Here is a 27,322-nt window from a genome sequence, read left to right as displayed (position 1 = left end):
TTGAGCAAACTTATGAGCCAAGAGTACAGCCAGAAGTTTTTGACTATTTCTGTGAAGACAGCAGCAAAGGCAGCTCATCTCAGGTGGAGAGAATAAGACCCCTTGATCCCTGCATGATTCTGGGAAGGTCGACACCAAGCCTGGCCATCCAGCTGGAGTAGGGGCCAGACAAGGAAGAGGAGCATAGTACATAACTCTGTACTGCCTCCTCTGTGGTTAGCTTGCTGGAAACAAGTCTAATGCACAGGTCCTTAGAGGTTGGTAGGTTTTACATATATGCTTGAAGCCATAGAGTTTCTGGAGCAGGACCAGAATTTATCATGCAGGGCCTCAAGTCACTTATTTGAGGTCAGAAAGTTGAAAGGCAGACACAAGAAAAACACCTCGTGGGTGGCTCCTGAGTCCCTGTCCCAGCATGGTGACCTGTTGCCTGTGTCTTTAAATTGCTCTTGTGATTTGGAGAACCTAGCCTATCTCTAGATGGAAATGACTTTTGGAAATTCCTCTTGCAGGGAGGATCTGATTTGTGGTTTCCTGTATGTGAGGCTAGGGATGGGGGAACTGCCACCCATGGGACCGACCTTTTTCCTTTGTTGGGCAGGCTCAAAATACTGAGGGAGCTTTTTAGTTCCCCCACCCAGAACACATTAACAGCTGAAATCTGTCCCAACAAGAGTGTGTTTCAGGGACGGCCCCCTCCCTACTGAGCATACATGGACAAAGATTTTCCAGCTTTTACTGTCTGGATGATTGGAAACTCCTTAGAGGATATGGGAGGCAGGTCTAAAACACTAACCATGTCAACCACAGAAAGGCCTGGTGGCTGGCCTTTTATCTCAAGACACTTAGGAAGTCTGGATCTACCTTGTGCCTAATAAAATTTTACTTCGTAATATTTTTATTTGCTTTGTTTTTTTTTTTTTTTTTTAATTTAAGAGGAAAAAGAGAAAAACACAAAACAAACCAAAGCGGCGTAAGGGTACACGCAATACAGAACTACAAAACAAAACAAAACAAAACAAAACAAAAAAAAACATAACAGTAAGAAATTACCTGCTAGTAGATTACACACTATTTTCTTGAAAATAATTCCTCAAATCACAGTATCAAAGAACACAAGGTGGACATTCAAACAGGGAGACTGCAAACAGCTGTGTTCAATGTTCCAAAAACATTGATAAAGTCAGCTATTTAACACCCCCAAACACACTTGCTGTTATATCCGTTAGAGCTCTTTTTCTTTTTTTTTTTCCCTCTCTTTTTTACAACAAAATTTACACATCTTGGATTTTATTACTCCTTAGTGCTTATTACTTTCTTTTGGGGGGGGGGGGAAGAATACAGCCAAATATGGCAAAACAAAGCTGTCAGTCAATACCAAGGATAGACATAGCACATGGTGTAGAACAGAGTACAAGTTTATCAACAATGGTTATCAACGTTGTCCCTTGTTTCCTTAAAAAGAATTGTCTATCTCATTAGATATTATAAAGTTGGACAAAACAGTAGAGAACAAGACCAATAAAACTTAGGCATTGTAAACATTACAGGACTTCCAAAGAAGACAATAGTCAAACCAGAATGGGTAGCTTAGTGAATCTTATTGTCTTCAAAGTAGTTGCCTATGTCTTCAAACTTGATACTATCATATAGAATGGAACAGAGTCTAATCAGTCAAAACAAGATTGTGGGAGTACTACAGGACTTCAAAACAAGTTAATAGGAAATCGAAAAGAGTTACTATTTATATATCCTAATTTTTTTGAATTTTTTCTTTAATTAAGACAAACATAAGAAATGACTAAATAATTTTTTTTGAAACAATAAGGGGGAGATTAAGATAAAACAGGACATAACAATATAACAATAGAGGTCACAGCATGACTGTTTCAACAACCTAGTACTTCACCACCTTATAACCTGACTTAATAGTAGTTACCATAGTGTCTTTTTCCTTGAAATATTTGGGTAAAACTTCATATACTCTAGCTTCAAATATTTTCATATCAAGAAGCCCAGAATAAAGCCTTTCTAATTAATGAGTGAAAACTTTATAAGGCTTCAAGGCCACCTAATGGGGAATCATGATTACCACATATTTTTATATATTTGAATCATTATTTACATTAGGGAAACTATTCGGTATTCACACATGCGAGATTGATTTATTTCACTTATGAGTATGGTCTCAAGCTGCGCCCATTTATTGATAAATATCTCAATGCGATCCTTCTTTATAGCTGAATAATACTCCATTGTATAGAAATACCACAACTTTTTTATCCATTCCTCAGTTGATGGGCACTTGGGTTGTTTCCAAGATCTGGCGATTACAAATTGTGCTGCTATAAACATAGGTGCACATATATCACTGTGGTATGATGCTTTCAGTTCTTCTGGGAATATGCCTAGAAGTGGAATAGCTGGAATAAATGGGATTTCCAGTCCCAACTTTTTGAGAAATCTCCAGACAGATCTCCACAAAGGCTGTACCAGTCTACACTCCCACCAGCAGTGCAGGAGAGTTCCTTTTTCCCCACAGCCTCTCCAGCATTTGTTGTCGGTTTTCTTGATCCTGGCCATTCTTTCAGGAGTGAGATGGTATCTCAGTGTGGTTTTAATTTGCATTTCTCTAATGACCAATGATGATGAGCATTTTTTCATGTATTTATTTGCCATTTGCATTTCTTCATCTGAGAATTGCATATTCATCTCAGATGCCCATTTTTGGATTGGATCTTTGAATTTCGGAGGTCTGAGTTTCTTTAATTCTTTATATGTTTTAGACAAGAGTCCCTTGTCTGAGAGAGAGTTCACTAAAATCTTTTCCCAGTTTGTGGGTTTTCTTTTCACTATGCTGGAGATTTCTTTTGACATGCAGAAACTTTTTAATAAGAAGTGGTCCCAGTTATTGATTCTGGGAAGTATTTCCCGTGCGGTTTGAGTCCTGTTCATGAATTCTTTACCTACTCCTATGTCTCCAAGGTTTCTACCTATTTTGTCTTCCAATAGATTTAGTGTTTCTGTTTTAATATTCAGATCTTTGACCCATTTAGATTTTAATTTAGTACATGGTGATAGACATGGGTCTAGCTTTAGTTTTCGGCAAATGGAGAGCCAGTTTTTCCAGCACCATTTATTAAAGAGACTGTCGTTCTTCCAGTGAACCTGCTTGGCTCCTTTATCAAAGATAAGGTGGTTGAGTGTGTTCGTAGTTGTGGTTGTATCTTCTAATCTATTCCACTGATCTTCAGCTCTGTTTTGATTCCAATACCATGTTGATTTTACTACTGTTGCTTTGTAGTATAACTTCAAGTCAGGGATTGTGATGCCTCCTGCTTTGTCTTTGCTGCTTAGAATTGCCTTTGCGATTCTAGGTCTCTTCTGGTTCCAGATGAAATTTAGGAGTGATTTCTCTAGATCTATAAGGTATGTTGATGGTATTTCTATTGGGATTGCATTGAATCTGTATAACAGTTTTGGGAGAATGGCCATTTTCACAATGTTTGTTCTTCCTATCCATGAGCAAGGGATGTCTTTCCATTTTCTGAGATCATCTTCAATTTCCTTTTTCAGTGTATTATAATTTTCACTGTATAAGTCTTTCACTTCTTTCGTAAGAGTAATTCCTAAATATTTCATTTTTTTGCTTGCTAATGTGAATAGTCCAGTTTCTCTTATTTCCCTCTCTGTAATTTTGTTGTTCGTGTATAGGAATGCTATTGATTTCTGAGTATTGATTTTGTATCCAGCCACATTACTGAATTTATTTATTGTATCTAAGAGTATTTCAATGGAGTTTAGGGGGTCTTCTATGTAGAGTATCATGTCATCTGCAAACCATGATAATTTAACTTCTTCTTTTCCTATCTTTACCTCTTTTATTTCTCTTTCTTGCCTAATTGCTCTGGCTAGTACTTCCAGTACTATATTAAATAGGAGTGGTGATAAAGGACATCCTTGTCTTGTGCCCGATTTTAAAGTAAAGGCTTTCAATTTTTGGCCATTTAGTATGATGCTGGCTGTTGGTTTGTCATAAATGGCCTTTATTATATTGAGGTAAAGACCATTTATTCCAATTTTCTGTAAAGTTCTTATCATGAATAAGTGTTGGACCTTATCGAAGGCTTTTTCTGCATCTATAGAGATGATCATGTGATTCTTATTTTTGGCTTTATTGATATGGTGGATTACATTTATTGATTTGCGTATGTTAAACCATCCTTGCATTCCTGGGATGAATCCCACCTGGTCATGGTGTATAATCTTCTTGATGATTTGCTGGATCCTATTTGCCAATATTTTATTGAGGATTTTTGCATCTGTGTTCATTAGGGAGATCGGTCTATAGTTCTCTTTTATAGTTGGGTCTTTCTCAGGTTTTGGTACTAAAGTAATATTTGCTTCCAGGAATGACTTAGGAAGGATTGCTTCCCTTTCAATTTCATTGAATAGTTTGAGGAGTGTCGGCATTATGTCTTCTTTATATTTCTTGTAGAATTCTGCAGTGAATCCATCTGGGCCTGGGCTCTTCTTGGTGGGCAAGGACCCAATTACATTCTCAATTTCATTAGCAGAGATTGGGTTATTCAACAGTTTTATATCCTCTTGATCTAGCTTTGGTACTTCATATGCTTCTAAGAATCTGTCTATTTCTTCTGTGTTATCAAACTTTTGATAGTAGAGGTTTTCGAAATAGGTGTTGATGATCCTCTGTATTTCTATTGGGTCTGTAGTGATTTCTCCTTTTTCATTTCTTATTGCATGAATTTGAGCTTTTTCTTTCCTTTTTTTAATAAGGTTGGCTAGGGGCTTATCGATTTTATTTATTCTTTCAAAGAACCAACTCTTTGATTCGTTGATTCTTTGGATTGTTTTCTTAGTCTATTGCATTGATTTCTGCTCTGATTCTTATAATTTCCTCTCTTCTTTTGGCTTTGGGCTTGACTTGCTCTTCTTTTTCTAGCTGTTTGAGGTGTAGCATCAAGTTATTTATTTGTATTCGTTCTGTTTTCCTGATGTGGGAACTCAGTGCAATAAATTTTCCTCTCAGAACGGCTTTCATTGCATCCCACAGATTCCGGTAAGTTGTATCTGCATTTTCATTTTCTTTTAGGTATTGTTTAATTTCTTCTTTAATTTCTTCTGTGACCCACTGATTACTCAAGAGTGTGTTATTTAGTTTCCATGTGTTTGCGGAATTTTTGCAGTATCCTTTGTCATTAATTTCTAATTTCAGAGCGCTATGATCCGATAATATGCAAGGGATGATTTCAACTCTTTTGCATTTGCTTAAATATGTTCTGTGAGCTAATATATGGTCTGTTTTAGAAAATGATCCATGTACTGCTGAGAAGAATGTGTATTCTGATGTTGTTGGGTGGAACATTCTGTATATGTCTATCAAACCCATTTGTTCACAGGTGTGATTCAGTTCTGTTATTTCTTTGCTCATTTTCTGTCTGGTTGATCTGTCCCTTGGTGTCAGTGGTGTATTAAGGTCTCCTGTTACAATTGTGTTACTGATAATTTGAGTTTTCATTTCTGTTAATAATTGTTTTATATAACTGGGTGCTCTGGAGTTTGGTGCGTATATATTTAAGATAGTTATCTCTTCCTCTTGGAGTTTTCCCCTTACAAGTATGTAGTGACCTTCTTCGTCCTTTATGGTCATTGTTGGTTTAAAGTTCACGTTGTCTGCAAACAGAATGGCTACTCCTGCCTTTTTTTGGATTCCTGCTGCATGAAGAATTGTTTTCCATCCTTTGACTTTCAGTCTGTGAGTATCTTTCTGGGTTAGATGGGTTTCCTGTAAACAGCATATGGTTGGATTTTGTTTCTTGATCCATTCTGCTAGTCTGTTTCTTTTGATTGGTGCATTGAGACCATTTACATTAATGGTTATTACTGTTAAATGCTGGTTAATTGTAGGAATGTTATCTCTCTGCTGTTGCATCTTTATCTTTCGGTTCTGTTTAATTATTTGCTTTGCTTAGTGGTTTTTTCCTTTGTGTATCTAAACTGTCTTTCAATATTTTTTGCAGGGTTGGTTTGGTGTTCATGAAGTTCTTCAGCTGTTCTTTGTCATGGAAGTATCGTATTGCACCATCTATTTTGAATGATAGTTTTGCAGGATATATCAGTCTTGGTTGGAAATCATTTTGCTTTAGGATCTGGAATACTTCACTCCATGCTCTTCTTGACTTTATCGTTTGTGCTGAGAAGTCTGCTGTGATTCTGATAGGTTTTCCTTTATAAGTGATTTGTCTTTTCTCTCTGACAGCTTTTAATAATCTATTCTTGTGTTGGATTTCTGGGATGGTGACTATTATATGTCTGGGTGTAGTTTTATTTTGGTTATGACTGTTTGGAGTTCTATATGCTTCACTGATCCTGATGTCAGTTTCTGATCTCATGCTTGGGAAATTTTCAGCTATTACTTCTCTAAATATCCTCCTGACATCCTTCATGTTGTCTCCCTCTCTTTCATTAATCCCTATCATTCTTATGTTATTCTTCTTTGCATCGTCTTGCAGTTGTTGAATTGTTGTTTCCTGGTTCCTTGTTGTTTTCAAAAGATCTTTCCTTTCCTGTTCACTAGCTGCAATCCTGTCTTCAAGGTCTGAAATTCTATCTTCACTTTCATTAAGGCGGTTTTTACAACTTTCAGTGGAGTTTTTTATTTCCTGTATATCTCTGTGCATCTGCATTATGTATTCTGTTTGTTTCTTATATTGCTCGTCTAGGGATTCTATCTTTTTGTTTAGTTCCTCCAATTTTTTATCTGTGTTTTCTTTAGATATATTTAGAGTCTCTTTCATTTCTTTTATCATTTCTTCTTTTATCTGGGAGATTATTTCGAGTTTGAATTTCTTTAAAGCTTCCTGGAGTTGCTTGTCAATTTCAGTGGCTATTGTGTCCAATATATGAGGTGGGTGGGATATATTTTCTTCTATATACATCGCTCCTAGGGTTTCTTGAGATGGGCTGGAGGTTTGAGGTTGTAATTTGGTCTTTCGTTTTGTCATTTTCCTATATTTCTGTGTTTCAAGTGTTATTTGAAAGCTTCCTCAGGATCTGTTGAAAATCCCCTTCTATGTTTGGAGCTACTGAGACTCTGGCGCCGCGCTACTCCAAGCCATTAGGCCTACAGAACCAGTGGCCCTCCTCTGCCTGCTCAGAACTCCCTAGTTCCAGACAAGCTGGGCCTCAGGGACACTGTGCGCCCACCTGCCCCTTGGAAGCTCCACAGTTCTTCAATTGCAGCCGGGTTAGTGTACTCACCACAGGCCGCAGTGCTTCAGGAACCTGTGGACCCTCCCTGGTTGCAGAGATATCCAGAGTCCTCCAGACACGCAGAGAGGCCAGTGAGGGCACCCCAGATCTTCCCAGCTCCTCCTCTGCAGACCTATGGCCAGGCGCGGCAGCTAAACAGGCTGGGGTAGGCTGGTAGTGTGGGCCAGCCCACATATCGGGAGCTCAGCAGGTCTCCAAATGAAGCTGGGAATGGGGAGGCTGATGTGGAAGCCTCAAACCCACCTCTCTCCTTCACTGCACCTGGAAGCCTGAGGGAACTCCAGCAGTCTGGGCGCAGAAATCCAGAGTCCTCCAGACACGCAGAGAGGCCAGTGAGGGCACCCCAGATCTGTCCAGCTCCTCCTCTGCAGACCTATGGCCAGGCGCGGCAGCTAAACAGGCTGGGCTAGGCTGGTAGTGTGGGCCAGCCCACCTATCGGGAGCTCAGCAGGTCTCCAAATGAAGCCGGGAATGGGGAGGCTGATGTGGAAGCCTCAAACCCACCTCTCTCCTTCACTGCACCTGGAAGCCTGAGGGAACTCCAGCAGTCTGGGCGCAGAAATCCAGAGTCCTCCAGACACGCAGAGAGGCCAGTGAGGGCACCCCAGATCTGCCCAGCTCCTCCTCTGCAGACCTATGGCCAGGCGCGGCAGCTAAACAGGCTGGGCTAGGCTGGTAGTGTGGGCCAGCCCACCTATCCGGAGCTCAGCAGGTCTCCAAATGAAGCCGGGAATGGGGAGGCTGATGTGGAAGCCTCAAACCCACCTCTCTCTTTCACTGCACCTGGAAGCCTGAGGGAACTCCAGCAGTCTGGGCGCAGAAATCCAGAGTCCTCCAGACACGCAGAGAGGCCGGTGAGGGCACCCCAGATCTGCCCAGCTCCTCCTCTGCAGACCTATGGCCAGGCGCGGCAGCTAAACAGGCTGGGCTAGGCTGGTAGTGTGGGCCAGCCCACCTATCGGGAGCTCAGCAGGTCTCCAAATGAAGCCGGGAATGGGGAGGCTGATGTGGAAGCCTCAAACCCACCTCTCTCCTTCACTGCACCTGGAAGCCTGAGGGAACTCCAGCAGTCTGGGCGCAGAAATCCAGAGTCCTCCAGACACGCAGAGAGGCCAGTGAGGGCACCCCAGATCTGCCTATTTTTATTTGCTTTGAAATACAGCCAACTGAGCAGGACATGGCGATAAACACCTACAGTCTCGACACTCAGGGAGATTGAGGCAGGAGAATCCTAAGTTTGATGCCAGCCTGGGCATCTTAGTGACTTAACAAGAACCTATCTCAAAAAATGAAAGAAGGCTTAGATTTACCTTAGTTGTGAAGGCCCTGAGTTCAATACCCAGTCATATGCACACATGCGCACACACGTGTGCGCATGCCACACACACATAGAAATATAGCCAAATATTAGAGGTTTTTCTCTGTAGCAGTATTTCCCCTAGGGTCAAAATAGTATGATAGCTTTCCTTCTGAATGGACCTATCAAAAGAATAAAACTACTGGGTCTCTCCCTTCTTACAGATGCAACCCACATTCTGGTTTTTTACTAAAATTTTTGTAGTTTATTTTGTGTCACTATCTTCATTGGTTGCTTGCCACTAAACACTAGACACACCTGTTCTGTAGCAGAATTGTAAGTAAAGCCAAATTTCAAAAATCATACAATTTCTTTGTTTTCTGTAGCAGTCTTCCCTGACACAGGCTCTTCTTGTTATTTTGCACATACCTTCTCATTGGCATTTCTTCCAAGTTTGTTCTGGGCCACCTCTGATATAACCTTACACAAATCATAAGGATACCCTGCTCAGTTTCCACTGATGAAAAGCCAAAGACAGCTGTAGCCAAGGAGAAGCAATCCTTTTCTTTTGTCTGGAGTAGACACCCTACTGTCTAGAGCCAAAGGTGAGGCTTACATTTCACACAGTGTGCCCATAAGTCATAGTTCACTGCAGTTGCCATGAGAGGGGAGGGATCCATAGAAGACTTGTAGATTTTATGAGTCTTCTTTCCTGAATTCATTCCAGATGATCTGCATCCAAATGAGAGCTGAATGTGTGCTATAGGTGCTTCCCCCAAATCCCTTAGCTGATGCACCAGCTAAGTGCAGGTGCACATTCCCTGCTGTCGTGTTGACTGCAAACTGCTCATAGAGGTCCCTGCTGTGGTTCAGGGAGTCACTCTTGCTTTGCCTGGGAGGTTATACCCCCAGAAGTATCCCCCACCCAGTGAATGACCTGGTTTGGGGTACCAAAGTCCAGTCCTTTATCTCAAGTGCAGGTTAACTCCATGACACGGTTTAGGTCAACTGCACAGTCTTGCTCTCTGTGCTTCCCTGGCTTTCCAACAAAGCACTCAGTGCCTGCCACCAGTTCTGTGTCTAAGGAACCCATCGTGAGACACTAGAATTTGTACTACATGTTTTTTCTGTCTGCTCTTCTCTTCATTGGCCAGGCAAGTTGATTCCTTCTTAGAACCTCATGTTTCAAAGGAAAATCAAGTTCAATGTACTTCTCAGATGTTAGTGATGGGACAGTTACTGATGAGCTATTTGTCCTCTTGGAATTGGTGAGGTGGTTGGTATTTTTATTTCTAAAAATACCAGGCCATAGAACGATGTATTGGAAGCCCCTTCGGGCTGCTCTGTGGCACTTAGGTCTTAGAGATTGTTTCTGGATTTATCTTCCCTGGGACTTTGCTTTTAAAGTGGATTATACAGACCCAAGGGATAAGGGAAGAGGGACACCCTATGAAAGATAGCTTCTACTGCAGAATGTTCTTACTGGCCAGAAATGGTTTCTACTGTTTAAGAAAACACAGAGTACTCAGTTGGAATCATCAACCTTCCTTGACAGAATTTCTGGGGTGGGTTTTGAAATTTTTCTGTGATATATGATGTGGATGAAAGGTGGATGTCATGTTTTTCATGGTGAGGAAGAATGCAAACCATTTGACCTCCTAAGCTAAGAATTAGGAAATTCTAATTTGCGTTCCTCTAATCATGCTCCCCTCGTTCAGTAAGAAGATGGCTCATTGTTAGTCTTGTAGTGATAGAATTATGGTAAAGGAAACCAGCTAGACTTAGTGACATCTTGTTATTCACCTGTCAGAAATGCAACTCCTATGTGTCCTTCTGGTGTCCAAGTATGAGTTCATGTCCATCCCTCCCCATCCATCCTTCCATCAGAGATACTCTGTATTGTGAAACCAGTTTCTGATACTCACTTTCCCACCAGACAGGAACTCATAATCTGGGATCCCTATCTGTCCCCTGTTTGATCTGTGCATGGGCTTCATGGAGTCTGTGAACTTGGATAAGGAAAAAAACCACAGCTATATTTTCACTAACTTCCAACTAAAAATCAGCATTTTGTTGAATTATGAAGGTAGACTACAAACCATAGTAATATTAGAGTCACCTGTGACTCTGTCACAAGTAGAAGTCCCAGATTTCTTCACACCAAGTTATAGTATTGCAGATATTTCAAAATACCAGTAATGTTTACCCCTGCTTCAAAGCTATGGTAAGCTACTAAGTCCACCACCAGATCTTATTATTTAGTATGTTATTTTAAAAGGGAGTATACATTGTTTTGCTATTTATTTGTTAATATAATTATGACTCTATTTTGTATAATTAATTTCTTTGTAATCTTATTTTTTATATTTTGCATTTAACATGTTCTGAATGGCTTGGATCATTGGTGGTACATGCATGACTATCCCATCAGGCAACTTATACCACTGGCGGTAGAAGTGCTATAGTCGTGTGTGAGACAGTCATGCACGCACCACTGGTTCAACCTGACCGGCAGTGAAATCTATGACTTATGGCCCCATTGTGTGTATGTGTTAAAGCAATTATTTTGAGACAGGATCCTTTTGCTTCACTACACCACCAAGGAAGTATGATGGCACAAAAACAGGTTAAAAACTTGTGTTCTCAAAGTTTTCCCTTAGATACATATGACAGGAGAAAATGTTTTGATCTACTTTCTGGAGGAGATGAAGTGTTTTTATTATTAATCTAGAACTGGGAATTCATTTTTAAAACTGTGGTCATTTTTTAAAAATGTTGGACAAACTTGAAAACCACTTGAGGAAGTGTTACCCTTCTGTGTGACTTATCAGTGATAACACTTATTATGAAGAAAATAGTCATTTCTTATTCCTTGTTCATTAACGACACAGGAACTCCAAAAGAATTTTGATGAGCTCTATAAAATAAGTGCTTTGAACCCAGCACAGAGAAGCCAGCGATGTAGTCTGTATGGGTAGCTATGCTGTGGGCAAGTCACAAGGCTGCCTGAGGTACTGCAACTGGGTGACGTGTGCCATTGCCACCCTCAGGGACTCCCAGAGAGCTGGAGACAGAGGTGGAAAGAGCTACTTCCCTCCCTCCTGCTTGTTGCCTCCCTTTATAGGAGACAGAATGCCCAGTCTACAGAGGCTTGTAGTTTCAGTGTATTTTCTTGCCTGTGACCATGTTTATCTCTTTTGGTTCTTGAACTAGAACCTGGGAAACATTGTGACCACAGCAGAGTTACCTGCTGAGGGACCATGGAGGCCTTCCTGGTGTGAGTTCTCTTGAATTGTTGGTTTGCCAACTTCTGTGAAATGCAGAGCAGAAGCTTGCATGCTGAGTGTGGGCAGATGAATGGCAGCATGTGTGGCATACTGTGGCAGTGTGTCACTGCTGGGTCAAGTCATGCATTGTTACAAACCATCCTTGTCCTATGACATCAGACCTCTGTAAAGCCCACAGATCTGGAGAATTCCTTGGCGCCCCCCCCCCAATTCTTTATCCTTAATCCAGTTGTTACAGTGAATGAACCTGATTTGTTCCAGATGTCCTATGATTTCGTGACGCCAGAAATTGCTCCTTGAAGTAAAGGCTGATGAGGACTTGAATTCTGTTAGCTGGAAACTAGCATTTCTTTCCACAGTCACACAGATGGCAGGAGGAGGAAACCAGAGATACCTAGAGGGACACAGAGGGGCTTTCTAGCTTGCTATGTTTGCCTCATTAGAAAGAAGATGGTTTGTGAAGCAAATACTGATTCTGCCATTATGTGCATCATTAAATGAATCAGAGCTACAGCTGAAGTCAGTAGGGACCTAGGTATTTTATTTTCTAAAATAGCCATTTAAATATCTGAATATTGCTAGAGGAACCACTATTTTGACTCAGAACACCTGAGTAGTACTTTTTTCTTTCTCTCATGTTATTGCCATAAAACTGGCCCAGGTGAAAGTATGAGAGAGCTAAAGGTGTTTCTACCTTCATAAAAAATAGGTTTCCAAATAAGAAATTAAGTTCTAGGAGACATTTCTCTGACACAATGTCAATCCTAGTGGGTATCTTACAATGGTATTTACTTCTCTGGCTGGTGCTAATACCCATATTGATCCATTTTATATGATTGGAAGATATTTATACATCACAGTGAGATATGGAGACACTATATGGCATAATAACTTACTACTGGAGAAAGATAGAATATACATGCACATAGCATAGTCCATTTAATATTACTGTTGGTTTATATGGTATTTGAGGATATTAGTAATAAGAATATTAAAGCTATATAATAGCTCCCCTTGTCTTCAGGAAATATGTTCCAAGACTAATAGTTGATTCCTATAACTATGGGTAGTACAAAACTTATAACTATGTTTTTTCCTACTCATAGATATGATGTTTAATTTACATATTAGGCATATTAAGAGCTAAAAAAGAATAAAAGTGAAATAGTATGATTGTAGTAATATACTAATAAAATTGTCAGCAGAGTACTCTTATACTTTGGGCCACCATTAGATAAAACAAGTGGTACTTGGCACAGCACTCTGATGTTTATAACTAAGATGGCAGCTAAGTAACTAATGGGTGGTCAATACATACTGTGTGGATATTCAGGTCAAAGAGGTTCACGTTCCAGGAAAGATGAAGTGGGATAACATGAGATTTCATCATACTTCTCAAAATGATTCTTAATTTAAAACTTATGAATTGCTCTGAAATTTTCCTTTGAATATTTTTATTTAATATCTGTTGACTGTTGGTAATTGAAACCTAAATCATGAGTTAAAGAAGACTACTGTATTTAAATTTTGGATTTAAAACAAAATCAGGAAATAATTAATGTAGGTCATTGCTATTCAGATATTTTCAATTGTAGTTGAAAGCAAACAAATGTCCAGATAGATGCTCATGGGAGTCTAGGACTTAGGGGAGCCATCACTCTGGAGATTGGACTGATGGTGGGCCAGAGTTCCGGGATGTGTAGCCAGAGGGATCCAAAGGCAGGGCAACTGGAACAGAAGCTCAGGGGTGACAGGATAGGGTGGGATGGACCTATTAGAGAAGCACACAGATCCTGCTGTGACACTTAAGTGGAGCAAGGGATTGCATTGTTACATGGTATGAAATGAAAGAATCTAGAACTGATCAGGAGGCAGAATTCCAGAAGGGTTAAAGCAGATAGTTCAGGGCAGAGGCTGTAACCCAAGGAGATTACCTGTGGTTAGGTGGGATGAGCTATAGGATACCACAGGAGAAGAGGAATATATTAAAATATAAAATAAAATTAAATTTGATTGCTCGACTCCTGTTAGAATTATACAGAATCTTTTTTACTTTTAAATATGTGTTTCATTTCTCTCATTCTCTGTTTTCTTCTTCCTTTTTTGCCTCCCTTCCTCCTTTCCCTCTTTCTTTTTTCCTTTTCGTACTTTCTTCCTCCTCTCCCTTCCTGCTGGAGATCAAATCCAAAGCCTTGAGCTTGCTAAGCATGCATTCTACCACTGAGCTGTATCTCCAGCCCTCCTTTTGAATGTTTAATAATCTTTTTCCCTTTCAACAAAAAAGGAAGTGGTTTTTATTTCGGGGTTCTTGGTTAGTAAAATAAACCTTTAAATAATCATCACCTTTAAATGTTTAATGATTTAATCACCTTTAATGTTTAATGAATGTTTAATTCAGGAATGTTTAATGATTTTTATAGCAATGAGAATTGATTTCAAAGCAGTTTATCACTTTAATGAAATATATAGGCATTCAACATAATTGGCAGTCACCACTTATGAAAACTGGCAGTCACCAATTATGAAAGGGGACAGAAAAATTTCCCATCCCTGTGGGAAGGAAAAGTTTTGAAGCTAACTGGATTATTCTGTGATCACTCACTTTACTGCAGTCCTTTGGTGCACTTTCAAGCTTTGTTTATCTGGAATCCTATCACTCAAGAATGACTGTTAAAAGTTGGAGAACAATGTTCTCCAGTTGAGAATAATGGACTGAGAGTCTGAAAATATAGCATGTCACTCTGCTCCCCATCTTTTCTCCTCAGCTCACAGAGGTCAACTGCAGAAAACTACATTTCCCGAGCTCCCATTAAGTCCAGCCGATGGTAAGAGTGAAATGAGGGATAGAGAAGGAAAGGTATTTCTTTCTGACCCTCCTGTATCAAGCAGCATCCTTTGCAGTGGCTGCTATCCCTCTGTAGTCTCAACTTCTACTTCGCAGTCCCAGCTCATCATCTGCCTTCTCTTTCTGTGTCCTCCAGCCCTAAAGGTACCAGTTACTTCTAGCATCTGGCTTTTTTCATCTCTCTGTGCTTTTTCTGGCTCTTCTTACCCATTTAAATTCCTTCTAGTGAACTAGCAGGACCCTGTCTAATACATAGTAGGTTTTAGTCACAGTACTGAATTCTAGAGGCAAGTTAGTGTCACTTGTTAACAAGTCAATTAACAAACCACTTACTTTATTTAGTCCTTAGTGTTTTCATCTGCAAAATAGAGAGGTTGATCTGTTACTGATACTCTGGTACCATTTGGCTTTGAAGTCCCATGGGTTTCTAAATTTTGATCTCGTGACACATGTTCATAAAAACTGGTATATTTTTCTGTTTCCATTATAGAGATCATTTTTATTGTTTACATCCCAGAACATGGCCTTATCCTTCATAGAAGCTATATATAGCCTTTGAAGATGGCATTTACCCTTGCATATTCCTACTAAAGGCTGATATTAGCAGTTTTATTCTTTGATATAAATATAAAAATGTGATTTTGAGAATGAAATTTTATATTACTTTAATGGAAGTTTCTATAAAGAGGAGTTGACACTGTTCTGGTTCCAACCAGCTCTTTGAAAATGCTTCTGGGGCTGGGGATTTAGCTCAGCGGCATAAGCACCTGCCTTGCAAGCAGGCGGTCGTGAGTTCGATCCCCAGTACCGATAAAAATGAAAAAGACCAAAAAAAAAAAAAAAAAAAAAAAAAAGACAGACAGAAAGAAAATGGTTCTGTAAGGAATCCAGGGGCTTTTGAACAACTGTCAGATGAAGCAGGAGTTATCCCCTCGGACAATCAGAAATGGAGGAGTAAACACCACAGCAGCCTTCTGGAGCCAGTGCCCTGGCGGTATCTACAGCTCCCTTCCTAGGTCCCTGGCTTCCGAAGGCAGCTGAGGGTGGACTTTACTGAGTTTATGCCCTGTGGAGAAGGGCTCAGACAGTTGTACTTGCTATTGTCTCTGTCTTCTCATATTTATCCCTAATCAGTCTCCCCAAAGGGAATTGCCCTAAACATATACTAAAGTGTGTTCCCTTCAGTATCACCAAGGTGTTAGCACATTAGTTTGGGGCAGGGCACATGAATTTAGGGCAAAGCGTATTAGGGATGTGGCAATATTTACAGTAGTCACCAACCTGCATAGTATGGGCATATCTACCTTTAAGAACAGTTACCAGCAGTAGGTAGCTGGTACAGCTCTCCAGATGTTCAGAATACCCACACTCACATTTGGCAGAACGGTGAGGACTAAGTGGACTGGAGGCATCAGTAAAAGTTGAAACGATGGTATCTGGGATGTGTCCTTGTGAGAGCTGCTTGTGGTGATAAGGATGGAGTAGAGTTTATCTGGAGGGAGTCTGGGCCCTCCTTCAGAAATAACAGAATTGACTGAAGAAGTCTTTCCCAGGAACTGCCTTACTCACTGGGCCATTGTCCTATTCAGAAAGCTGGAACAGGACCCCATATCAGGCCATATCAATGCTATCTGTATCCTGCATTTAAGCCCTGCTGGCCGGCAACCTGGAACTGCATCTGTGCCACCCTCTGCCCGCTATGTAGCCAACCAAAAATTCCCCTAGTAGATACTGCCCCCTGTGGTTGCAACAGCCCTCAACCAATGACTGCGCATAAATGTTTCTTCTCAATATACCTGCACTCTGTGGTTTCTCAATATCGCAGCAAGATGAAATCTAGGTGCCAGAGGTAACTGGCTTGATGTCACAGCCCTTCTTGGTTGCCTGTCCTTTTATGCCTTGTTTTCCTCTTCTCGCCTAGGGTTTTATGGGACTACCTCACAAACCTTTCTCAGTGTCTGCCTCTAGAGGAACCCATGCTAAGACATTCCTGTCCCCTAGACCCACAGAGCTTGCATTCTTTTTCTCACCACATTACATGTAATATGTGACATTCACTTGCCAATACAACTCTGGGCATCAGATTTTGGTGAAACACAAACATTGTGGTAAATAAAATCTCTCATGTGGTATACCTGTCCCTTTTTGCACTTCACAGTATTCACTGGAGCATGTGTTTTAGGAAAAACTATTTTCAATTTTTATGAAGTGCTAAGGATTAAGCTAAGGACTTCATGAATACAAGGCAAGCAATGTTAAAATAATTTTTGAGATTTTTATATTCTGTTAACGTGTGTCTATATGTTGTCTTTGAAATATAATGTATTTTGTACACTTAATTCCGATCAGTCACATTTTATGGGTTTATTTGCCATGTGCTATAATGAGCAGCACAGAATTGTACCACCTCGTGTGCAAGGGAACTGGGGCTTCTTTATATACCTGTTCCCATCAGTCATGTGTTGAAGGGTAATGCAGGGCCTAACAAGAGCTGCTTCTTAGGTACTTTGCAGACCTATAGAGAAGAGCCCTCTGGCAAAGAGATGGGTCTGCTTGTAGAGGAAGTTTGTAACCTATGCAGGCCACAGAGGTAAGGCCCCAGAGACAGGAGTGCAGTCATAGCCTACTAAAATTTGTGTTGTCTTCACTTTGGTGCCTGATTATTAACAAATTGCTTGTCACGTGACTTACATTAATGACTCAAGGTAATAATTTCACAAGCTTGGAAGATCAACTTAAAACCTTGCCATTCAAGATTCAAGGGAATCTGTATATACCCTCGTACTCTACTCACCTCCCACTAATCTTACTGCTAAAAATATATGTTTACTATTCCCACCACATGAACTCTGTTCATATTTTTTCTCCCTCCCTAGAAGGTACTTTCTGTTTTGCTGCCTATTCATGTACTTCTTTTTCTTTAAGATGTGGCCCAATTCCTACTGGCAGCGAATTTCTTGTGATACCTTTAATCTAAACTGATTTCTTTCTTCCAAGACTTTCTCTTGCATCTTATTCTGCACCTGTTCCTTTGGCATCTTATTAACGTCCAGTACATCTCAGGGCTAAGTCACTCACCAGCATGCATTAGAGAGATGCCAGGCAGTTCCCACTCCTCGAACACCCATCCTTTAATTATTGATGTTACTACCCATTGATTTGTTACTTTGTGCCTATCCTTCATAGGTATCAAGTGAGCAATTGTGGTTGTATGATTTACTCATGTTTGTATTTTAAGCTCTGGAAATTGAAAAGCTTTGATAGTTGTCAATAAGGAATCAAAATAGGACAGTGCCCATGAAAGTTGCTAAAAGCACTCAGACTCATTTTGAATGTTTCTTCAAATTTCAAGGAAAATGGTCTGGGAGAAAATTAGGTACCTTGGCTAGTTTGGTAGATGACACCTCCCTAATATTCCAAGTATTCTAAATGATAAGGAGACAAACATTGTTTCTTTTCTACTGTTTTAATAACCAAGTGTGTTTTATATAAATCGCAACTGTTTCTTTATATTTTATGAGCTTTCAGAGCAATAGGAACAAGGAGTATTGGAGGGCAAGGAGTAGGAGTAGGGCAAGGGCAAGGAGTATTGGAGCAAGATTTGGAACTGTCTGGTTCTGTCACAATCTGGTGAGTGGCCTTGGGCAAGTCATTAAACCGTCTTCATCTGCAAAGTGACAACTCAAATGACCCTCCATACCAGCTGTCAGACTCCACATCTGATTTTATGTCTGTCCTTTTTAAGAATGGAAGGCATTGTTTATGATTTTAAATTACTGGTGCTCTGTACCTGTGTAATTTGTATCATTGCTTTTATAACACACTGTGATTTTGTTGGATGCTGAATCCTTGTTGGAGAATGCTGTCCTCAGTTCTGACACTGCTCCTGGGGAGAACCAGTCTGCTTCACAGTGTTCTGTTTGATATGATTTCTATGGACAAGAACACTATGGAGTGTATATACATGTAATATTTTATCCATTCATTTGTACATGAATGTTGGAGTTGCTTCTATACTTGGCTATAATGAATTGTGGTGTTATGAAAATAAATATACAAGTATTTCTTGAGTCTCTGCTTTTAATTCTTTGGGGCTATTTACCCAAATGTGGAATTATAGAATTATATGGTAATTCTATGTATTTTTAAAGAAACTGTCACATTGTTTTCCAAGTGATTTTATTTTACATTCCCACCAACAATGCACAAGGATTCCAATTTCTCTACTGCCTCAACTACTCATTTTCTGTTGTGTTTTTTTAGTGTATGTGAAGTAGGAAAGATAATTTTTAAAAAGTACTGGGTGAACAGATAAATAACTGAGGAAGCAGGTAACTAAAAAGAAAGAGTGGGTAAAGAAGGAATAAAGAAGAAACAGATGGACTTCTATAATCACCATAGATAGTTACATGAGTTGTAATTAACAAATAATAGATTTGGTTGACAAATGGTAGTAACAAAGATGATATTTATAGTTAACTAGAATGTACTTGATCAACACTTGCAGTGGCATTCTTTATTCAGTCTAGATTTATGCTAACAGCAAAGGAAAAGTGTGATATTTTATGACAGGTAGATTCTAATCATAAATTACTTACATACTATCACAGTTTATATCATTAATACTTTAGAAATCTAAAATAATCCAGTGGAAAATTTTTATTATAATTCGCTGAGAATTGAATCTGAGGAACGTGGGGCTACATCTCCAGATTTTATTTTGAGATAAGGTCTTGCTAAATTTCTGGGACTGAATTCTTATGCCTCAGCCTCCCAAAAGTATAGCCACCACATCCGAGCTCAGAAAATTACAGCATCATTAAGCTACTTTTAGTTTCCTCCTGTTGAATTTCAGAGATAATTGTTTAGATAAAAGTATGAAAATTCCCTTTGGTGTATTTAGTAATTCAGTCTATGTGGCATCATGTAAATAGATTACATCTTCCCACCAGGGAATTTTGAGTGATTGTTGTAATACAGGGCAACAAATGAGTAAGAGAACACGTTCTAAAGAGATTATGAGGGTTTACGCAGCACAGCTACCAAATTATCACCAGTAGTATGTGACATTTGGAATAGTGAATGAATTACTGATAAGGTATACAGTGATATCTTGATTTACAAAATTAATTCTTTCTGTGATTGCAAACTGAATTGAATGAAAACAGAGTCAAATTCAGTACTTAAATTCAGTGTTAACCTTAAATTTGATTCAGTTCTCATCCAATTCAGTTTGTGACCAAACAGTAAATAAGTATGCACCTATGGAATGTTTTGCCCATCAGCTGTCCCTGATGATTTTACTCTTTTTTTTTTAATATGGAACGCTTCACGAATTTGTGTGTCATCCTTGTGCAGGGGCCATGCTAATCTTCTCTGTATAGTTCCAATTTTAGTATATATGCTGCCGAAGCAAGCACGATGATTTTACTCTTTTGGCAGACCAGATGTCACTAAAGGCCTTTCTCACCAAAGTACTTCCTGAGTTGGAAGGAGTTTTTTAAAGAGCTGTAACTTGTACATCCTTTATCCTCAAGGGCATTTGGTGCTAGTTCCACCTCAGCCCCTGTGTGACTGGGTGACCTCAACTGTGATGGTCTCTCTCTCTGGGGCTCAGTTTCTTCCCTGCAAAGCATGGAGGTTGAGCTGAAGACCTGTTGTGGGAATGCTGTAGATATTACTCTCATTCAGCAAGGGTCCATGAGCACTCCTAAGAGAGACCAGCCTCTCTGTCAGTTTTGCTGAAAGTCAGGCCATCAGACACAGAGGTTTCATGCCTCACATTTCACAAGTGTTTTTGTGTTCGTTTGTTTTAGTTGAAGAAGAATCTATTTTTCAAGATATTTAATTCCCTGAGAAATTTTGTGCTAGACATAATACTGTCACTGGGAGTTCAGTGGCGAGCAAAGCCAGGCAAATGTTCCTGTCCTTTGGTACAATATTTAGGTTCTAGTTAGAGAATCCTCAGTCAAAGAGCCACACGAATAAACAGGTGGCCATGGTGTAGTTGAGTGCCATGAAGGGCAGATGGAAACACATGGGGTGGGGAGCTCACAAGAGGGAGGTTTATTTCACCCCTGCAGGGAGTTCAGGAAGGACCTTTTAGGAGAGTGGCAGGCAAAGGGGCTCAAGAAGTGGCAGTGATGGAGAGGAATGAGCTTTGAATGCACAGACATTACTAGGTTCTCATCCAGCACAGTGACTTGGTTGGTCACAGAACTCTCTGCCTGTGATTTCCTCATCTCTAAACATGGGACTTACATCAAGACCCTTTCTCAGTTACTGTAAGACTTCAAATGTAGGGTATGTTTGACAGTACCCAGGAAGATACTGGCAAAGTACAACTTCATTTCATTGCTAAGAATAACTTTGGAAACAAAGATGTATTGATTTGGTAGTAGATTTTTAGCTTAGGAGAAAAAAATGAATATACTTTTGAGGCTTGTTTAAAAATTTGTGTCTACATCTTGCCCTGGAAAATGCTTGGCTTCCCTTAATCATGAAACTATATTTGAATCACTTAACTGTGAAATCCCAGGAATAACCTTGCTGCATGTTTAAGTGACAGAGGCCCACCATTTGGGGACTGGCAAAAATTTAGATGTGCTTAGCCTGACCTCTTGACATTTGTACTTGAGTGAAAGAGGCTGGATATGTGAACAGCACTAGAATGAGAAACATGGCCTAACCCATGGTCCTGTGCTCCTCTACACTGTCTCTCTGCTTAGTATGTCATGGAAAGTGGTCACTGTGTGGTGACTGCTGCTTGTGTCTCTACAGTTCCTCCTCCAAATAAACTTAGCCTGGTGTTCTTGCATAACTCAAGGTCTGACAATTACTCCTTTAATCTTACAAAAACTAAAAAGAGGACAGAAACAACCTATCAAATGTTTAAAACTAAAATGGCCAACAATAATAATAAATAATTGCTACAGTAGTTTGAGGTCAGGGTCTTAATTTATTGGAGGCTGTTCAAGAATTTGAAACTCTTCCCTAAGTTAATTTTTTACATCTTCTTTGGATCCTCAGAACTCTTGCTTCCAATCCAAGGCCATCAGACTTCTCATTGTACATGTTTTTCTTGCTGATGTGCCAGATACCCTAAGGACTGACATTCCCTTTCCGTAGATGGGTGATGATGATTCCTCCTCCTAAAATTTGTATTTCAAAGTAGTATAGCCTGTTGAGAGTTTCAATAGTTCTCTTCTCTTTCATGCTGTATTAGTTGTATTAATGGTTGGAAATGACAAAAACATGTGCTGATTAGCTTAAGCAGAAAAGAAATTTATTGGAAAGTCTTTAGCACAAAAGCCAAAAGCCTGAGCTACCAACATGGGCGAAAATAGGGGATACCAGGCTTAGCTCAGGACGCCATCTTTGGGTACTCAGCCCTCCAGTAGACACTTCAAATAATCTCAGAAGTGCCTATACCCTTTGTGAAACCCTCAAAACTCCTAGCCCCATGTGGTAGCATCTGGCACACATTCAGGTTGGTGATCACTCTTAGATCATGTGACTGTTCTTAGGTGCCCCCACCCAAGTGATCATAAAGTAGAGATAGGGTCTTCCCTCTTTTTGTTGATACTCTCTTCCAGTCTATCACAAGAGTTCCTCAAGCCAAGAAGATGTCAGGATCCTGAGTGGCCAAAAGTAACAACTGCCCTATACAAACCCTCATTCATATGCTTTGTCATATCTTCCAATTACTGAGTGGCCACTGATATGAATTAATTTTTTTCCTGAGCTCAAAACACATAATAAACCATCAGTCACAAGTATATCTGTATTGTTATCCTCCTCCTAGTCTCATTCTCATCATCCTCATTGTCCTTAGCCAGTTCACGTCCTTATTCTTCAGGGCCACCTTTTCCTGTCATCTCCTCACCCATCAAACCTTTGCCTTCATTCTCCTCCCTATCCCAGTCACTGACTCTGCTTCCAGTCCATTGCAAAATGGGAGCAGTCACAAGGAAACCTGCACGTTGTTCTGCCCATCCACCAAGCATTGGAAGGGCACCTTATGCTCCATTTTCTTCCCTCCCACTGGCCTTTCTATTTGCTTATCAGACCCCACTCAGCAATTGTCCCCGTCATGTCTTCATTAATTTTGCCTTTGTGAAGGACCCATTGCATTCACATGCAAATATACTATGAGATTTCCCATCTTAAAAAAAAAAAAAAAAACAAACTCCCTTGAGCACTCTTCTTCTGCTAGCTATCATACTGTTTTTCTGCTCCTTTATACGTGATTTAAAAACAAAACAAACAAACAAAAAAAAGACCCAGGGATTTAGCTCAGTGACATAAGCGCCTGCCTTGCAATTGTAAGATGGGTTCAATCCCTGATGCCAAAAAACAAACAAAAAACTCCCCCAGATAGTTGTCTTACTCACCATTCCCATTTATTTTCCTCCCATGTCTTTAAACCTATTTCAGTCAAGCTTTACCCCATAAGTCTCCCTACATTGTTCCTATCAAGGTCACCAATGGCCTCCAGGTAGCTAATTCCAGTGGCCAGTTGTAATTCTTCAGGTGATTTTGACCTATTTGCCATGTACGACAAAGCTGGTCACTCCTTTCTGGGAATTTATATCCTGTGTTCACTGAGGTGCTGTCTTCCTTGGGTTTTTTCCTACCTCCCCAGCTTCTCTTTCTTGGTCTCCCTTGCTGCTTTGTCCCTGTGAGACCACTTCTCTCTCTGTGCTCCTACATAGCATCCTGTCTAGTCAGTCCTGAGTGTGCATCTCTAGCCCTGACACCTTCAGCTCCAGACTCATGCCTCCAACTGCCTTGGTATTTCCTTTAAAATCCAGTAGTCATTTAGATTTTCTCTGGTAAATCTTCTCTCTCCACAGTCTTTCCAGTCTCTCTGAGTGGAAAATCTTCTGCTTATTGAATTTAAAAACCCCAAGCTATCTTTGGCTCCTCTTTTCCTAAACCCTTCCTGTAAACCCTGAGAAAAAACTATTGGTTCAATCTTCAAAACATACTCAGAATATGTTTTGAGTTTATGATTCAAAACATACTCTCCTTACTACCCCAGCTGCTCGATCTGAGCTGTGTCACACCTGGGTTATTGCAGGAGCTCCCATCAGGCTTCTTGCTTCTCCCTTCATTGTTCCACACTGTTCCCATCACAGTCAGTGTGAGTGTTTCCCAGTGTGCGTGCGGGTCACACCACCCCTTGGTTCTGGGCACTACAAGGGCTCTGGTCTGGCTTACAGTAAAAGTGCAGGTGTCGACCCAAAAGGCCTTGTGACATCTGCCAGTGCCACCTGTTCATCTATCTAAGCTTATCTTCTCTTGTTCACTCCTCTCCACCCACACTGGTCTCCTTCCTCTTCTTTGAACACATCAGGTGCACACCTACCTCAGAGACTCTCCCTTCATTGGGCACTGAATCCTGCATATCTTATTCCCCTTTTTGTAGGTGCTCATTGAGGGGTTATCTCATTAGCAAGGCTTTGTGATCACTGTATTTAAAATCACAACTCATTTCCCTTTTAAATGTGGTACTTGCTATCCTCCTCATGCGTTCTCCAAGATGATATTTATAAAATATTTTATGATGAATGTGTCCTCTGTCTTCATGATTTCTAAGAACTCTGTTTTGTTCACTAGTTTTTCCCTTACATGCAGTAACCAGATGGTAATAGGTGTGCAAAATTAGCCAAATGAATGCATTAATTCCATGGATAGATTAAGTATTACAGTTTTACAAGTTCGAAATAGAGAATCTCCTTTGAATCACACAAGTATCTAATGTTAGGCAAGGCAGAGCCATGTGTTTTAGATGAGGATACTGGAGCTTATGGTGCCAACTGCCCCAGGACCTGTGCCTGGTTGGTAGAGTTCCTAGGATTGGAGTTCTGATTTTTTTGCCCCTACCCTCAACAATCCTGATGCTTCATGCTATATTAATATAATCTTCAGAGTATTAACTGAAGTTTTTTTTTTTCATTGCAGTATTGACGAGAAAACCCCCTATCTAGCTTTAGGGGCTGTGAAGAATATCTCTCTAAACATCTCCATCTCCAACCGTGGGGACGATGCCTATGATGCCAATGTGTCCTTCAATGTGTCCCGGGAGCTCTTCTTCATCAACATGTGGCAGAAAGTAAGGAAGACATTTTTCAAACTTCTGTTCACTTGCTGACTTTCTTTATAGGTTGGAGTATACATTGGTTCTACAAAGACTTTTTAAGGAATATTGGGAATTTTTAGAGTTTTTGTGTTTCCATACTGAACTTAGCATGTGTTAGTACAGCCAAAGAGGCAGCATAAACACTCTGGATTACTGTTGGTATCTTGCATTGTTCCCATCCCTTTCTTCTTTTGGACCCTCCTGCTATAGCTTTATGTCTGGCTCCTTTTCCAAGTCAGTATAGTTCTGTCTCCAGCACATTCATGTTCTAGAAGAATCTAGTTTTAGTTGATGTGAAAGTTAGTAATGACAGCAGATCACTGCTTATCATTCTGTTGTCATCCGTAATATACTTTATGTTTTCTATTAGGCAGTCCTCTGTATTGGCCTACTCTTTGACATACTTATTCTTGCTATATTCAAGTGAACTGAGGAAATCAAATTATTTCCATGAACTGAGTGAGAGTATTTTAAAGTGGACTGATTTATTTGAATGAGTCATGTATAGATAGCGTGACTCAAGAAAAAAGAAGTTGGTGTTCTCTCTCTACCATGACACCCCTCAAATTTTGAGGAGGCTGAGGAGCAGGCTCCTCAGGCAGCCAGGAGCAATGAGTGGACTCGCACAAAGCCCATTATACCTCAGCCCTGTGTTCAGGCTACTCAGATGGGAGAGGTTGCAACTCTTTACAGTGTTTACAGCATTGAGGTGTGGTGCCTGGGCTCTGCATTAAAGGGAACCAAAATCACTTTATCCCTGCCCCTCAATGAGCATGATTATGTCCCAGGTGCACATTTGAGTAGGCAGCCAGCCTCCTATTCAAGCAGTCATCTGCCAGACTCAACTGTTTTGACAAGACTGTGCCAACTTTATTGAGCCCAGGGAGCAATGGAAGCACATAGAGCTGCCCTGAGTGAGGGTGCTCCAAGAGCTTTCTAGGAAGTCATTGCAGATGCTGCTGTTTAATAGCTATCAGAAGCCTCTAGGTTGCAGGCCACAGATGCAATCAAAGACTGTAGCATGGGGAGAAGGTTTTATTCAGGAACCAGACCTAGATAACTTAGCTTTGTAGTAACTAAAAGGAGGTGGTTAATAACTCGGTCATTAGGCAACAGACTCTTCTCACTCAGGACCTGTGGCAGAAATTTCTCTGTGGCCTCAGGTTTGGAAATAGCTACCTTTTCCTGGTAATTTTGGCTTTGTCTGTTTGTTCATTTATTTGTTTTTTAATCTCTGGACATAGTCTGTGACTAGACTTCATTCTTGCTGTCAGCTAGTAGAAAATTCAGAGCTGGCCTCTATCAATGTATAGGTCTTGACCTGTTATTCTATAAACCAGGTAGCTGCCTGTACCTTGCTTTGCTTTCCTTTGTCATGTTTTTCTTCTTGGCTTGATAATCTTCTGTCATACAGATATGTGATAAATCACCTTCAGATTCCTTTTATGGCATAGGCAGATTATTTATTAGTTTAGAGATTACATAATCTTCCATATGGGTATTATGAATTGTCTACAAGTTCTTATTAGGTATTTAGATTATTTCTAGTTTTCAATTTCCTTATAGATAATACTCATGTATATTATAAACAGTATCAGCAAATGATCATATTTTTAGTTCTGTAGCTGTTCAGGGGATGGGAGTTACCATTTGACCATCCACTTATATACCAAGGACCTCATGTACATCTCCCCATTTTTTCTTCCCTACATGGGATCCAGTGCATGTGGCTTATTGATAATTTCTCTCAGAAAACAGTGGAAGAGGCAATATAGGAAAGAGAAATAAGTGTGCTTTCAGGTCAAATCTAGCCTTGATCCAACACATGGGATAGAAACAGATTGGGGGAGTTAGCAGGCTTATCCTCCCTTGAAGTTACAGAGGACAGCATCTTTTTCTACCCCTACATCATCATTGGCCACTTGGTCAAGTGTGGTGAGTCGCCTCTCTTTCTAGACAAGCTCTACTCGATTAAGGACAGTGTGCCTGAGAATGACACATGTATGAATCACTAGTCACTGAGCTGACTGTGGGGAATATGGAGGTTGCAACTGGGCAGAAAGGTGATAGCATTAGTATAAGAACGGAGGCAGGGCACAAAGACAACATGACGGTGTAAGGAAGGAGAACACCCAGAGAAACAGATGAGCAGTATGACCCCCAGTGTAGTAGGAGAAGGAACAATAAAGAAACAAATTCTTCTCCCATGACAATCATACTGCAAGGTTGATTAACGAGTGATATAATTGGCTTCAGCCAGATCAGGACAAGTTTCTAACCACACGTATGTGGGGAGTGAGGTACAGTGAGTGGTAGAGAGCTCACATAGCCTGTTTAGCAATGCATAGACCTAACAGAACTGGCACAGGTCCTTCAGAAAGATTCAAACCCAGAAAAGCATAGCTCCAGTTACAGATGGATGGCATAATTTTTAAAAAGATTATTAACAGAAA

At 40.2% G+C, this 27,322-nt stretch overlaps 1 protein-coding gene and 1 non-coding gene across 2 annotated transcripts in view; one reads left to right on the top strand and one right to left on the bottom strand.

Annotated features, from left to right (window-relative positions):
* The window catches only part of Itga9 (integrin subunit alpha 9), a 410,762-nt gene that overhangs the window by 241,646 nt on the left and 141,794 nt on the right, over positions 1-27,322 (top strand). Inside the window, exon 18 of the mRNA XM_063260331.1 lies at positions 24,692-24,842. Coding sequence (XP_063116401.1) covers positions 24,692-24,842 — 151 coding nt within the window. The remainder of the gene's footprint in view (positions 1-24,691; positions 24,843-27,322) is intronic.
* Positions 20,039-20,145, bottom strand: LOC111757902 (U6 spliceosomal RNA). Its single transcript, XR_002792153.1, has one exon. It is a non-coding gene; the product is annotated as a U6 spliceosomal RNA (small nuclear RNA).

This window comes from Cavia porcellus, unplaced genomic scaffold (assembly GCF_034190915.1).
Source record: "Cavia porcellus strain 051 isolate PalLab524CR breed Dunkin Hartley unplaced genomic scaffold, mCavPor4.1 scaffold_13, whole genome shotgun sequence".
Classification (NCBI taxonomy): Eukaryota; Metazoa; Chordata; class Mammalia; order Rodentia; family Caviidae; genus Cavia; species Cavia porcellus.
The sequence above is the reverse complement of the archived record's forward strand: the minus strand, read 5'-3'. Positions and strand labels throughout refer to the sequence as shown.